Raw genomic sequence first — 14567 nt, 5'->3', positions numbered from 1 at the left:
ACAAGTTCACAATTGAGTTCTTTCAGAACTCTTGGATGTATGCCATCTGGGCCTGGTGATTTATCAGTTTTTAAGTTGTTTATCAGTTTTAGGACCTCCTCTCTCGTCACCTCAATCTGACTCAGGTCTTTCAACACCCCTCCCGAACTCAGCGGCTCTGGAGTGGGCAAGCACCTCTCATCTTCCACAGTGAAGACGGAGGCAAAAAATGCATTTAGCTTCTCAGCCATTTCCCTATCATCCTTCAGTACTCCTTTTACCCCTTGGTCATCCAAGGGCCCCACTGCCTCCCTGGCTGGTTTCCTGTTTCTAATGTATTTGAAGAAAGTTTTATTGTTGGTCTTTACATTTTTTGCTATATGCTCCTCATATTCCCTTTTTGCATGCCTGACCACAGACTTGCATTTTATTTGCCATAGCCTGTGTTCTGTTTTATCAGCCTCACTGTGACTAGCTTTCCACCGCTTAAAGGAATCCTTTTTACCTTTTACAGCTTCCATTACTTTGTTTGTTAACCATGTAGGCTTTTTCTTATACCTGTTTGTGCCTTTCCTAACCTGCGGAATATATTTTATTTGAGCTTCTAGAATTGTAGTTTTAAACAGTTTCCAAGCTTCCCCAATGGTTTTGACCCTTTCTACTTTTCCCTTCAGTTTCCTCCCCACATGTCCCCTCATATCAGAAAAATTACCCCTTTTAAAGTTAAAAGTGGTTGTGTGAGTCTTTTTGGCCAATTCCCTATTTGTACAAATGTTGAACTCAACAACATTATGATCACTGTTCCCAAGCGGTGCAATCACTTTTACATCTCTCACCAGGTCTTGAGTGTTACTTAGGACCAAATCAAGGATCGCCTCTCCCCTGGTAGGTTCCATGACCATCTGCTCCATAGCACAGTCATTTAGAGTGTCTAGAAACTCAATCTCTTTCTCTCGACTAGAACACATATTGACCCAATCAATGTGTGGGTAGTTAAAATCACCTATTACGACACAGTGTTTTTGTCTAGCTGCTATCTTTAATTCATTCATCATTTTATAATCCTCCTCTATCTTTTGATCCGGTGGGCGATAACAAACTCCCAGTGTTAAGTTTCCTTTTGGCCCCCCTATTTCAACCCACAGAACTTCAAGAAGCGAATCCAATTCTCTTAGCCTCTCGATCTTTCTGGACTTTATACCCTCTCTGACATACAGAGCCACCCCACCTCCAACCCTTCCCCCCCTATCCTTCCGATATAATATATAACCGGGAATCACCGTATCCCACTGATTTTCCTCATCCCACCAAGTTTCTGAAATACCCACAATGTCTATTTTTCCCTCTGACACCAAGCACTCCAACTCCCCGATTTTACCTCGGACACTTCGAGCATTTGTATAGAAACAGCTGTAATTTCCCATACTGGTTAAGCCTGCCACCTTCCTCTTGCAATCTCGAGACCTTGTCAGGCAGTCCATGTCACTAGCCATGGTCTCAGTGGACAATTTCAATCCACCTCCCTGTAGAAAAGCAACAGGTACCCCCTCATCTCTCTGAGATGAGCCAACCCGAACCAGAGACTTTTCATCTCCTGTCGGCTTTCCCCCAATATTCAGTTTAAAAACTGCTCTGCCACCTTTTTGATTTTAAGCGCCAGCAGCCTGGTTCCTTCTCGGGACAAGTGGAGACCGTCTCGCCTGTACAGCTCCCTCTTGTTCCAAAAAGAATCCCAGTGCCTAACAAACCTGAACCCTTCCCCTCTACACCATCGTCTCATCCACGCATTGAGACTCCTGATCTGTGCCTGTCTCTCCGGCCCTGCGCGTGGAACAGGTAGCACTTCTGAGAAGGCTACCTTGGAGGTCCTGGCCTTGAGTTTCCTGCCCAGCAGCCTAAATTTCTCCTCCAGGACCTCACGACTGCATTTCCCCACATCGTTGGTGCCGACATGCACCACGACCACTGGCTCCTCCCCAGCACTATCTACCAGCCTATCTAAAACACGCGTAATGTCCGCTACCTTTGCACCAGGCAGGCAAGTCACCATACGGTCAGTACGCGGGTTCGCCACCCAGCTGTCTACCTGCCTAAGGATCGAATCACCCACTACCAAGAGCCCCCCTCCCACCCTGCCCAGGGATGGTTCCTTGGTGCAAAAGGATAACCGCTCACCAGCTGGGGAAGAGGTCCCTTCTGAGGGCACATTCCCCTTATCCTCAGCACGGTGCCCTGTTTCCCCTAGACCCTCATGCTCCCTGACAGCAGCGGGGCTGCCAGATCCAGAGTGGGACGTAGCTAACAAGTCCCCGAGAGTCTTTTCTGTGCGCCTAGCTGACTGTCTCTGCTTCTCCAGGTCAGCCACCTTGGCCTCAAGGGAGCACACACGTTCCCTGAGAACCAGGAGCTCCTTGCACCGAGCACACACCCAAGACTTCTGCCCAGTGGGCAGATAGTCATACATGTGACACTCTGTGCAAAACACTGGATAGCCCCCAACCCCCTGCTGGCATTCTGGCTTCATAATTCTTTTAAAATAAGTAAATGTAATCCCCCTTTTAAATCCCTTTGTATTTATGTGTTTTTTTCTTGTCAAAGTCAAATTACTTTATGGGGAAAACAAGGAGCCTAGGGTTTTCACTTTCTGCCTCTTCTTGGGCGTCTCACAGAGCCCCTAGTCCAAGAGTCCCTGGGCTAAGAGCCACGGGCAAAGAGCCCTTTAGCTCGCCCTTCGGCTCGTGCCAGAGGCTCGTGCCTCTGTCAAGGAGCTTTCTTAAATACTCACCCTTCTGTCTCCTGCTCCTGTTCCTGCTCAGAGCTCAGCTGGGTCTCCTCTGCCTCTGGCAAGGTGCTTCCTTAAATAGAGGCCTCCCCCAGCAGAGGGCTGGCAGCAGCTATTCAAATGCACCCAGGCACTCAATCACATGCAAAACAATGCCCCTTCCTTTTCCTCTCAATTGCAGTCAATCACAGTCAAATCACAGAGCTCAGAGCTCAGCTGTGTCTCCTCTGCCTCTGGGTCTCCACAGAGCTCAGAGCTCAGCTGGGTCTCCCTTGATTTTTTGCTTGTGCTTCCAGGTTTTCTCTTAATTATTTCCTTGTGAGTGGTGGCATAGTCTTAAGGTGTTTGGATTGTTTTAGGTCTTCTTTGGGTACTACTGAAGTCCCTGTAGCTCCTTGGAGAGATCACTTTCTTCTTCTTCCTCTTCTCTCTCAGAGCCCAATTCTTTGGTTTGGAGATCCGGTCCATTCTTTTCTAGAAAGTCCTCTGCCTTAAATGTAGATGTGATTCTTTGTCTCTTACCTCTGTATGAAAAGATTAGGCCTTCAGGCAAAAGCCACCTATACTGTATACCATTTTTCCTTAGAACAGCTGCAAGTTTGGAATATTCTCGTCTTCTATCTCTGACTCTCCATGGCACCTCTTTCAGGACCTTTATTTCATTGTTATCAAGCATCAGTGGTTTCTTGTTTGAAGCCTTTAACATTTCATCTCTGAATATTCTTTTATGGAATCTACCATGTACTTCTCTGGGCAGTTGATTTTTTCTGGCAAAAGCCGAGTTCATTCTGTAAACTGCATCCAGTTCTTCTATTACTTTCTCGGGTTCCTCCACTCCCATATATTCTGCCAGACAAATAGCCATTTTCTTTCTTATGTCTTTTTCTTGTTCTTCTGGGATATTCTGAAATCTTAAAATGTAAGATGCTTTATCCACTTGGAGCCTAATCAGATCTTGTTCCAACTGTGTTTGTTTAAATTCTGTTGCTTGAAGTTTACTCTCCATTTCTTTCATTCTGATATCTACCTTTTCAGTTGTTTTGTTTATTTCCATTAGTTTTTTGTGTATTGTCTGCTATTTGCTTCTGCAGGCCTTGCATCTGCGTAGTAAACTGTTGCGTCATCTCTTTCATTGCTTCTTTAATGGGATCAATTGCTTTGAGAATTGAACCTTTGATGGTTTCTTTAATTAGGGTTTGTAACTCCTTGGGTTGTGGAGTTGAGACAGCTGCTGCAACTGATCTTGGTATCCCTGGTGAAGCCGCTGGCACTTTGGTTGGTCTGTTGGTTCCAGCCATCTTTCTTTTAATTCCTCTGTTCTGCTTCAGAGGCAGCTTCACCTAAAAGGAAAAACACTCCCAAGCAGTACAGAAGGAAAGAAAAAATAGTCACCCTCCTCACAAAGCTTACTTATTTCTCAGTTATTTTGGAACACAGTGTACTTGTTAGCATAAACAAATACTTTTCTCAGTTCTAAGGCAAAACCACAGCAATGCAATACACTGGCTATCACCAGGTACTTTCCTCTTTCCTTATATAGAAAGTGCCAGAGATTCTATGGGAAAGAAATAAGAAAGAAGCACTTTCAGTCTCCTTAAACCTCCATTTCTTCTGCTTCACGTGACTCAAGGGATAAAAACTCATTTAGATATTGTTTATTACTTGTTGCTTATAAGTTAGTATGCTAGTAATCACCAGGGTAATGACCTCTACTCCAAACAATCAGGAAGTTAATGAAGCCAGTTAGAAGCTAAACAGCCCCTGGCTTTTCCCCAGCTGTCTGCAGAGACGAACCTAAAGCCAAGGAAAGAAAGAACAATAAAAAAAATAGATCCACATTCCGCCTGGAATAGGGGACTAAAAAAAATTGAGAACGCTGAAATCTCCCTTTTATTTCACCCAAGAATTGTGTACGTTGAAATAGCCGGGGTGTCAGCTTTCGATCAGACAAGGCAGGATGTTTCTCAAGTGCCCACCATTGAATCCACGAGTCTACAGTTGAAATCCATTTTGCTTGCCGCTTTTTTAAAGAGTGGGGGGTGGGGAACTTCCCACCTCTGCTTCGTCAAAGTTCTTAAAGGTTAAAAAGTGAGCTTTTTCTCTGTTGCAATTATAGAGTTACTTACGGTACCGATGTGCTCATACAGGCAGGGTTTCTACCCCCCCCCTTCTGGGAAGTGACAGCTTGGAACCCATTGCTATGGGCTTTCTTCTTTGTCCCAGCATTGGAGGCAATCCAGGGCTCGCACCCGACCATGGCTGCGGGCCCCCCGAATCAAGCCTCTTGCTCTTCCTCCTCTTCCCGAGGGGAAAGTGAGGTCTCGTAGGGCCCAAAGACCCCGGCAGTAGATCAAAGAAGCCAGCGGTTTCAGGAGCTCGCCTGAAACACATCTGTAGCACCGCATTATGTCCCACATGATCCCCTACCCCACCTTCCTGAGTAGATATAAATTACCTGCCTACCATTTTTCTTCTCACTTTGACACAGAGAGTACTCAATCTTTCTGTGTTATACCTCTGAGGATGCCAGTCACAGCTGCTGGTGAAGCATCAGGTCCTACAATGCCAAGACCATGGCCATACAGCCCAGAAAATCTACAACAGCTAATGACAGACAACCTTTATTGGCATGTAAGAAATAAGATTACATTAAAATTTAGGAATGCATCAAAAGTATGGCTGTCGAACAGCCAACAAAAATAGAATGGATCAATTCATAGTTTCCCTGGTTCGAATCACAGATTGAAGAAAACAAGCAACATTAAAAGTTATAGAAGCGTTTTGCCCAGACAGTAGCAACTGGACCTTGACACTCTCAGGAAGACCACGCCATGTAAAAAGAAGGGTGTCCAGAAATTTTCCTCGAATCTTAGTATAAAAGGGACAATTTAAAAGAACATGGGAAATGAATTCGATAGCACCCTGACCACAGGGGCATTGCCTAAGTTCATAGGAGATTTTTTGGCATCTTCCAGAGAAGATGGCTGATGGCAATACGTTAAATCTGGCTAACATAAATGCCCTTCTTTGATGGTGATCAGTTAGAGAACAAAAATAAATAGCTGTCTGGCCCAATGTCTGGAGATGAACTGGGGAACAGGTTTTCCTGGCTACCTCAGTCAGGCACTGAAACGGAATATCTAGAAGCCTGCGTTTAATTGTATAAAATATTGTGGAGGCAGATGATAAGTAAAGCGGGTCTAGATGTATTCCTAAGGACCTAATTTTTGGGGGGACTAATTTCAGCCAATTAGGTTCATAATGATCTGTCAGCATTAAAAAGGTAAAGGAATTTGGGTCAGGATTAAACAGAAGGCGCAACTAGGATGTGATGGTCAGAAGCCAGGCCCGAGTTTCCAGCAGCATCTGGCTGGTTTCAAGACAGATTGCAGCGTATGGGACACAATTAGGGAGTCCGAGGGTTTTCTGCGACAACAAAAAAGGATTGTAAACCCTCTGCTGATTTGTTAATTGTGCTTATCCAAATGGGAGTGCCATATAGAAATTGTGAACTAGATTTTGCATTGAAGGCTTTGAAGGCCATTGGGACATATCTATTGCCTCTCAAGTAGAAAAAGTGGGGGATGGCCTCAGCACTGTTTCTTGTTAGAGTAGTAGCACGTTTGCGGTGAGTAACCCAGCTCCCATTGTAGTAGAAATTGATCCCCAAATATTTAAACGATTTGACCTGCTCAATGGGATTTCCCTGGATTGCCCATGTGAACTGTTTCTAGGATTTGGAAAAAACTAGGATCTTTGTTTTCCCATAATTCAAAGTTAACCTGTTGTTGTTACAGTAGGTCAAGCATTGGTGTAAAAGACGCCTCAGTTCGATTCGAGAACGTGAGAGTAAAACGGCATCATCTGCATATAAAAGAACTGGGATATGGCATTGGCCAATTTTGGGAACATGTCCATCAATTTCAAACAATGATGGAGCCAGGTCGTTTAGAAACAAATTAAAAAGTGAAGGGGCAAGGATGCAACCCTGTTTTACACCTTTGTGAATAGGGATTTTGGGGGTTAGATTTCCCTGTAGATTGAATTTAACCTGACAACTGGTATGTGTATATCGTTTTAATTAAAAAAAGCAATCTGGGATCTATATTCATTCTAGCCATCTTGTCCCATAAGAGGTCTCTTGGGATTGAATCAAACGCCGCCTTAAGGTCTAAAAAGGCAGCGAAAAGCTTATTGCCTGGTTTCCCACTGTATTTAATAACAAGGTGTGATAGTACTGCACAGTGGTCCAGAGTGGATTTTCCCCAACGAAACCCTATGTGTTCTGGTCCTAGAATGTTATGGTCAGTCATCCATCCATCTAGTTTAATTAGAAGGTGTTTGGCATAAAGTTTGCCAACTACTGATAAAAGGCCAATCTGTCTATAATTTTTGGGACAATGATTGCATTTGTCCATGACTTTGGCATTATTCCAGTGTTATTTATCAAGGAAAATAAAGCAGCCAAAGGAGGGACCCACCATTCTGGGTGAGACTTCAGTAGTTCTGGGGAAAACTGGCATCAGGGCCAGGGGCTTTTTTTGGTTTGAGATAAGTGATCAGAGTAATAATATCCACAGGGGACACAGGTGGCCACTCGGGGGTCTCAGGGGTATCACATTCTGTGGGTTTGGGAAAACTTGCACCATTTTCAACAGCTAATGAACTCTGGCCGTCGACAACAAACTGCCATAATTCTTCATCGTCGCAGGCATATCAACTATCTGAGCATGCATGTTTCAAATTATTACTATGTTTATTAACATTATGAATTGAATGTCAGAACTTAAGAAACAAATATTAAAGTAATATCATATAGAAAAAACAATCCTTTTGAGAAATATGAATATGCAGAGTTATATTAACTGAAATCACTTTATTTATTTTGTTCACGATGTTTATTCTACCCTTCCTGTAGATGGCGGGAGCAAAGCAGATGGTGTGCTTGTAAAAATGTCTTTTATGTTGTACATTTTACCTTCTTCCTTAATTAATCTCTTACCTCCACCATTCTTTTGACACAAATATGGAAAACGCCAGACGTTCCCTAGCCCCACAGAGTAGCCGACCTGAGCCAGAATGTATTGTAGTTTGCTATTCCATGCTGGCCTGTCCTCGACACCTCCCTCTCCATCCTCCTGTTTGTTCCAGTTCTCTGCAGCGACATTTAATACACTGTGTCTGTAGTCCACGGGCTCCTGATGGGCCAGTAGATCAGCCACTGATTCTGTGACAGGCTCATTACTGTGTTCCCGCTGTGTCACTTTGCTGTTCTTAGGCATTGAGATTACCGGGCTCAGTCACTCCTGCTCTGGGAGAGGATTTGTGGGTTGTCTGAAAAGCCTTTGGAGACCAGTTCTCAGATCCTGGTCATCTGTGGGACCTGCAAAACAAAGCAAAAATGAAATTAAACCTTTAAAACTTTTTTTCTCTGCTGTTAACCAGGGATTCAATATTTATGATTCTAAAGTTACATTATTTACATGTAAGGAAACGGCACTACATGCAGAATTCAGTGTCCTGAGAAACCCAGCTTTCATTATTTTAAAGAAGAGCAAGTTTCTAGTTCTTAAGACTTGACAGCATGTAGACAGTGCCTTAGAATATTGGAATATGGGAGAGGAAGGGGATCCTGTCAGGAAGTTCACAGTTTTTGCAGTGAGGTAGGTTAGGCTGAGTGGGAATGACTGTCCTGAGGTCACCCAGTGAGCACGGCCAAGTCGGAACTAGAACTTGGACATCAGTCTGGCACCCTAACCTTTACCCCATGCCAGATTTCAATTTGGATCAACTTCAGTGAATTTTTTTTTTTTTTTTAAATTGACTATGCATAGCCTTGGGTACATCCAGAAAAAAAAAATGTTCTCCTCAATAAGTCAATTCACCATCTAACATTTCCTAAGGCTTCCACTCCATCTGTTTTCAGTGCCAACAATATGTCAGGTACTATTTAGCTTAAAATATTGCAGCAGTAAAGAACCAGGTAGGCTTCAGTAGTTCTTACATGACAGCAGCAGGCACCAAGGTTATCTCTTAGCTGCTGACATTATCACAGCAACTAGAATGGCCAGGAAGCCTCCAGTTAAATTGCCTGTGACAATTTTTCAACAGATAGTATCTGAAAAAATGTTTTGGCACTACAGGTAAAGCCATTGATTTTTCCTGCCTGTCCATTCAAAGGGCTGCCTGTTGTTCAGCAGAGATCCCAGCCAATGCAAACCATAGCAGCCCTACCGAGTTCACTGAATCTCTGCCAGTAACACTCTGGGCAGACTGGACTGGACTCTGAATGGTTTCATCGTTTGCAGTGTATGGCTTCCTGGAAAATGTGTCCAAATGAGACAGTGAGAAGCAAGATCTTTCAAAAGCACTGTTGCCCCAAGACTTTCCTGTTAACAGACATTCAAGTGCTTGAATGTGACACTTATTCTATGGAACATATGGATCAAGACTTATTAATTAATTTATTTATTTATTTCTTCATATTTATAGCCTGCCCTTCCCATGAACGGGCTTAGCAAGGATAACAACATTTCATCAGTACAATAAAAGCAACATTTCATTTCATTAAAATATTTAAACACTGTCGTATACATTAAAATGGTGGTCACAATCCTACAGTAAAAGTTTTTTAATGGTTGTGAGAGGTCCTGGCCCATAATAAGATGTAGATAAGGTGAACAGTTGTTAGAATGGGTGGCAAAACCTCAGGGAGGCCATATATGGCCATCCACTGCCTCAGCCAAAGGCCTGGTGGAACAGCTCCATCTTACAGGCCCTGCAGAATTGAAGAAGATCCTGCAGAGCCCTGATCTCAATGGGGAGGATGTTCCACCAGGCAGGGGCCAGGGCAGAAAAGGCCCTGGCCCTGGTCGAGGCAAGGTGGACATCTTTTGGGCCAGGAACCACCAGGAGATGCTGATCCATTGAGTGTAACAGTCTTTGGGGCATATATGGGAAGAGGCATGGTCCCAGGCCATGTAAGGCTTTAAAGATTATTACCAACATCCTGAAGCAGATCTTGAACTCAACCGGCAGCCAATGCAATTGGCATAGCACCTGTTGAATGTGAGCCCGCAGAGGTGTCAACATTAGAAGAAGAAGAGAAGAAGAAGAGATTGGATTTATACCCTGCCCTTCACTACCAAAGGAGTCTCAGAGTGGCTTACAAACTCCTTTCCCTTCCACATTTTGCACGCCACCACATTTTGTACCAGCTGTAATTTCTGGGTCAGCCTCAAGGATAAATTTACATAGAGCACATTGCAGTAATCAAGTTTGGAAGTGACCATTGCATAGGTCACTGTAGCCAAGTCTTGGGGGGAGAGATAGGGTCTCAGTAACCTAATCTGCTAAAGATGGAAGAAGGCAGATCAGGTAACTGCAGCAACCTGGGCCTCCATAGAAAGAGGCATCCAGTGTTACTCCCGGGCTCCTAATTTCCTGGATTGGCACCAGAGGTGCCCCTTCTAACATTGGGCACCAAATACCCATATCTCCTTCCTTCCAACTCAGGTACAGGATCTCTGTCTTCGATGGATTAAGCTTCAGCCGACTCTGCTGCAACCATCCATCCACAGCTGCCAGTGCCTCAGCCAGATTATCAGGGGCGGAAGATGGATGGTCATCCAGTTACAGATAGAGCTGGGTGTCATATGCATATTGATGGCAACCCAGCCCATAGCTCCGGACTAACTGGGCAAGGAGGCACATATAGAAGTTAAATAACATTGGTGAGAGGATCGCCCCCTGTGGCACCCCACATTCCAGTGGGTATTGTGAGAAGATATTTAGGAATTGGTAAGAGCAATACTAAGCTTTTACAAGTCCTTATCTAACATCTGTTTACAGAAGACCACTTAATAGACTCCAGCTGCCCTATTTATGCAAGAAACAAAAAAGAACACCACTGGCAAAAAATAACGCACAAGCAAGTAAGCAAGTAAGCAAGTATATAATGATCAAATAAGCATAACAGCAAGTATAATATAAATCAAATAAACATAACAAGTATAATATAAATCAATAGGCCAAAGTGCAATAATAAATCATAATAGAAACAAGTCACAGTCTTTCCATGTGTCTACTCCAGCATAGAAGCAATATCAAAGTCCAAATTGGAGTGCAAGTCATCAAATTTTCTGAGCCATAAAAAGCCTACGCGTAATCCGGATGCCGGATGCCGCGTTTCGAATAATTCTTATTCAAGCATGGCTGTAATGGGACTGAATGCAAATTCAAAGCATATACAAATGAGAATGCATACAAAAAAAATATATTGGAACAATACACAAGTGAGAATGCATACAGGATATAAATATTTGAAAAATTTGAAAAATTAGGAGCTGCAAAGAAAACTCACCCCAGTCTCAAAAGGTGGCATATACTAAGCCAGAATGGTTAGTCAAGGAGGATTAAGGGTCCTTAACCTGCCATGTGCTGCACCTTAATTTATACCTAATTTCAGGCTGCATCAACACAGGCAAAGTTTCTTAAAGTTTCTTAAAGGTCATAGTGCCATGCATACTGCTCAATCCATGCTCTGATTCATGCCATGAGGATGATATGGATTTTACACCTTATATCAATTAATGATAGTTGGCCAAATGAAACTTAAATATGTTGTTCTAAGTGATGGCAGTTTAGTGCACTTGCTGCTTCTGGATTTTTGAGCAGTATGCATGGCACTATGACCTTTAAGAAACTTTGCCTGTGTTGTTGCAGCCTGAAATTAGGCAGGTTAAGGACCCTTAACACATTTTGATTCAGTTAAACAGCCTAGATATACTACCACCGAAGAGGTATGGAAAATAAGAAATGCCCTATTTTGGCCACCATTGGCTGGTAACCAAAATTTACATTCTCCAATCACGACCGCTTAACTACACCCCATGACGACAAGCCCCTGATTACTCTTAATTAATGCTAACCCACAAATATGCTAAAATCTGTTTACTTATTCCAAAAGAAAACGTCCTAACTTTATTAACATTTCTTCATAACACAGTACAAGTTTTGCTTCTTAAGCAATTTTGTCCGTCTCATGGGGTAAATTTGCAGTCATCAGCTTCCTGTCAACAGGTCCCAGACAACAAGATGTCCATTCTTAGCTTGTATCTTAAACCACCGTCTGACCTTTCAAGGTCGCTTTTCCCCATAAGGGACTTCCTCCTTTTTATGCATGCTCAGCACTTAAGCTAGAGATGTAGAAATAAGCCAAGAAAGTCAATCACACATTAACTTTTATATTTATTCATTCTTTTGATTAACCCAAGCATTCCCACTCTCTGTATTGCTTCTTTTTCTACATATTATATTTGCTAAAAGCTAGGCACACCTTTCTAGTGAACATCCTACCTTTTGAACTTCTGCTTTTTGGTCTGGATGTCTGGTGTGTGACTTGCAATTAGCTGACCTAATGCCAGGCCTTGGTTCCTGCCGGAGCCCACCAGAGCACCGCTCCGCCAGTCAGGAGCCCTGGGGGCAGGCACACAAGCCCTGCCCCCTGCTCCCACGAGCCATCAGTTGGGCAACCGTGGGGGGGCCCAAACGTTCCCCACCTCCCTGAGCCCCGGGGTGGTGGCCTTGGACTCGTAAGGGCAAATTCCACCTCTCTTGCGAGAGGTCATTCAGGCTCCCCCAGCTCTCCTTCAGGGCTCTTAAAAAAGTTATGGCTGCCGCCGCTGTTCTTCGCAGCAGCTGCAATGCCCGCGGGGGGGGGGTCCTGCCTCCCTGAGCCCCGGGGTGGTGGCCTTGGACTCGTAGGGGCAAATTCCACCTCTCTCGCGAAAGGTCATTCTGGCTCCCCTAGCTCTCCTTAGGGGCTTTTAAAAAAGTTATGGTCACCACCACTGTTCTCGGCTGCAGCTGCGATGCCCATGGGGGGTGGGGCTAAATGTTCTCCTGCCTCCCTGAGCCCCGGGGTGGTGGCCTTCGACTCGTAGGGGCAAATTCCACCTCTCGTGAGAGGTCACACGCGAGAGGTCATTCTGGCTCCCCCAGCTCTCCTTAGGGGCTCTTTTAAAAGTTATGGCCGCCACCGCTGTTCTCGGAAGCAGCTGCAATGCCTGTGGGGGGGCTAAATGTTATCCTGCCTCCCTGAGCCCCGGGGTGGTGGCCTTGGATTCATAGGGGCAAATTCCACCTCTCGCGTTGCTGCTCGGACATCACACACGAGAGGTCATTCTGGCTCCCCCAAGCCCCGGGGTGGTGGCCTTGTAAGGTTATGGCTGCCGCCTCTGTTCTCGGCGGCAGCTGCGATGCCAGCAGGGGGGCGAAACGTTCTCCTGCCTCCTTGAACCCCAGGGTGGTGGCTTTGGACTCGTAGGGGCAAATTGCACCTCACGCGAGAGGTCATTCTGGCTCCCCCAGCTCTCCTTAGGGTCTCTTTAAAAGGTTATGGCCACCGCCACTGTTCTCGGTGGCAGCTGCGACGTTCTCGCGGGGGGGGGAACGGTTTCCTGCCTCCCTGAGCCCCGGGGTGGTGGCCTTGGACTCGTAGGGGCAAATTCCACCTCTCGCAAGAGGTCATTCTGGCTCCCCCAGCTCTCCTTAGTGGCTCTTTAAAAAGTTATGGCCGCCACCACTGTTCTCGGCGGCAGTTGTGCGAAATGTTCTCCTGCCTCCCTGAGCCCCGGGGTGGTGGCCTTGGACTCATAGGGGCAAATTCCACCTCTCACGCTGCCGCTTGGACATCAGATGCGAGAGGTCATTCTGGCTATCCCCGCTCTCCTTAGGGGCTCTTTAAAAGGTTATGGCTGCCACCACTATTCTCGGCGGCAGCTGTGATGACCGTGAGGGGGGGAATGTTCTCCTGCCTCCCTGAGCCCTGGGATGGTGGCCTTGGACTCATAGGGGCAAATTCCACCTCTTGCGTGTGATGTCCGAGCGGCGTTGCTGCTGGGACATCACACACGAGAAGTCATTCTGGCTCCCCAGCTGTCCTTAGAGGCTCTTTAAAAAGTTATGGCCGCCGCTGCCACCGCCGCTTTCGGTGGCAGCTGCAACCACCACAGGGGAGGGGACTGCTGAGCTGCCCTCCCCGCCTTTTTCAGGCTCCGTGCCGGAGCACCGAGCCTGAAAAATGGCCTGCAGAGGCCCCCCCCCCGCTTCCCCTCCTTTTTCAGGCTCTGCTCTAGAATGCCGGCCTGAAAACGGACCAGCCGAATGTCAGTTTCGGCCCCATTATATCCTATGGGCTATTGAAGTCAATGGCAAAAACATAGGGTATATTCTGAGGGCTGGAGGAAAGGGGGTTTGAGAGAGAGGCTCCAAACTCACAGGGTAGCTGCTGGAGCCTCTCCCCAAGATACCAACCACGTTTGAAGAACATTGGACCAGGGGGTCCAACTCTACAGTCCCCCAAATAGGTTGCCCCTATCTCCTCCATTGTTCTCTATGGTGGGAAAAAAGTAACTTTTCCCCACCATAGAGAACAATGGAGGGGATGGGGGCAACCTGTTTGGGGGCCCATAGAATTGGACCCCCTGGTTCAATGTTCCTGAAACATGGCGGGTATTTGGGGGAGAGGCTCCAGCAGCTACCCTGTGAGCTTGGAGCCTCTCCCTCAATTCAATGGCCCATAGGATATAATGGGGCTGAACTGCAGGAAGCCAATTCAGATCAGAGAATCTGAATCGGCCCGCAGCAGCCTGAAAGGGGCCCGAATAGGCCCTTTTCGGGGGTGCATTTGGTTCAGACGAACCGAATGCACATCCCTCCAGCAGCCGGCTTGCTCGGGCTCTCTGCAGCCACGGGGATCCTGAGCAAGCCAAGGGAAGGGAAAGTGGTTTAAACCGCCTCTCCT

General features: G+C 45.8%; 1 protein-coding gene across 2 annotated transcripts in view; it reads right to left on the bottom strand.

The window, feature by feature from the left end:
* SLC6A17 (solute carrier family 6 (neutral amino acid transporter), member 17) overlaps positions 1 to 8043 on the bottom strand; it is a 63548-nt gene extending 55505 nt beyond the window's left edge. For both annotated transcript variants that reach the window (XM_015406582.1, XM_015406583.1), the window contains exon 1: positions 7764 to 8043. In XM_015406582.1, the coding sequence (XP_015262068.1) occupies positions 7764 to 8043 (280 nt within the window). The remainder of the gene's footprint in view (positions 1 to 7763) is intronic.
* Between the last annotated feature and the right edge of the window lie 6524 nt (positions 8044 to 14567).

The sequence above is a fragment of the Gekko japonicus genome, unplaced genomic scaffold (genome assembly GCF_001447785.1).
Source record: "Gekko japonicus isolate JY-2015 unplaced genomic scaffold, Gekko_japonicus_V1.1 scaffold115, whole genome shotgun sequence".
Lineage (NCBI taxonomy): Eukaryota > Metazoa > Chordata > Lepidosauria > Squamata > Gekkonidae > Gekko > Gekko japonicus.
Note: the sequence above shows the minus strand (reverse complement) of the source record. Positions and strands in the feature narration are given on the sequence as shown.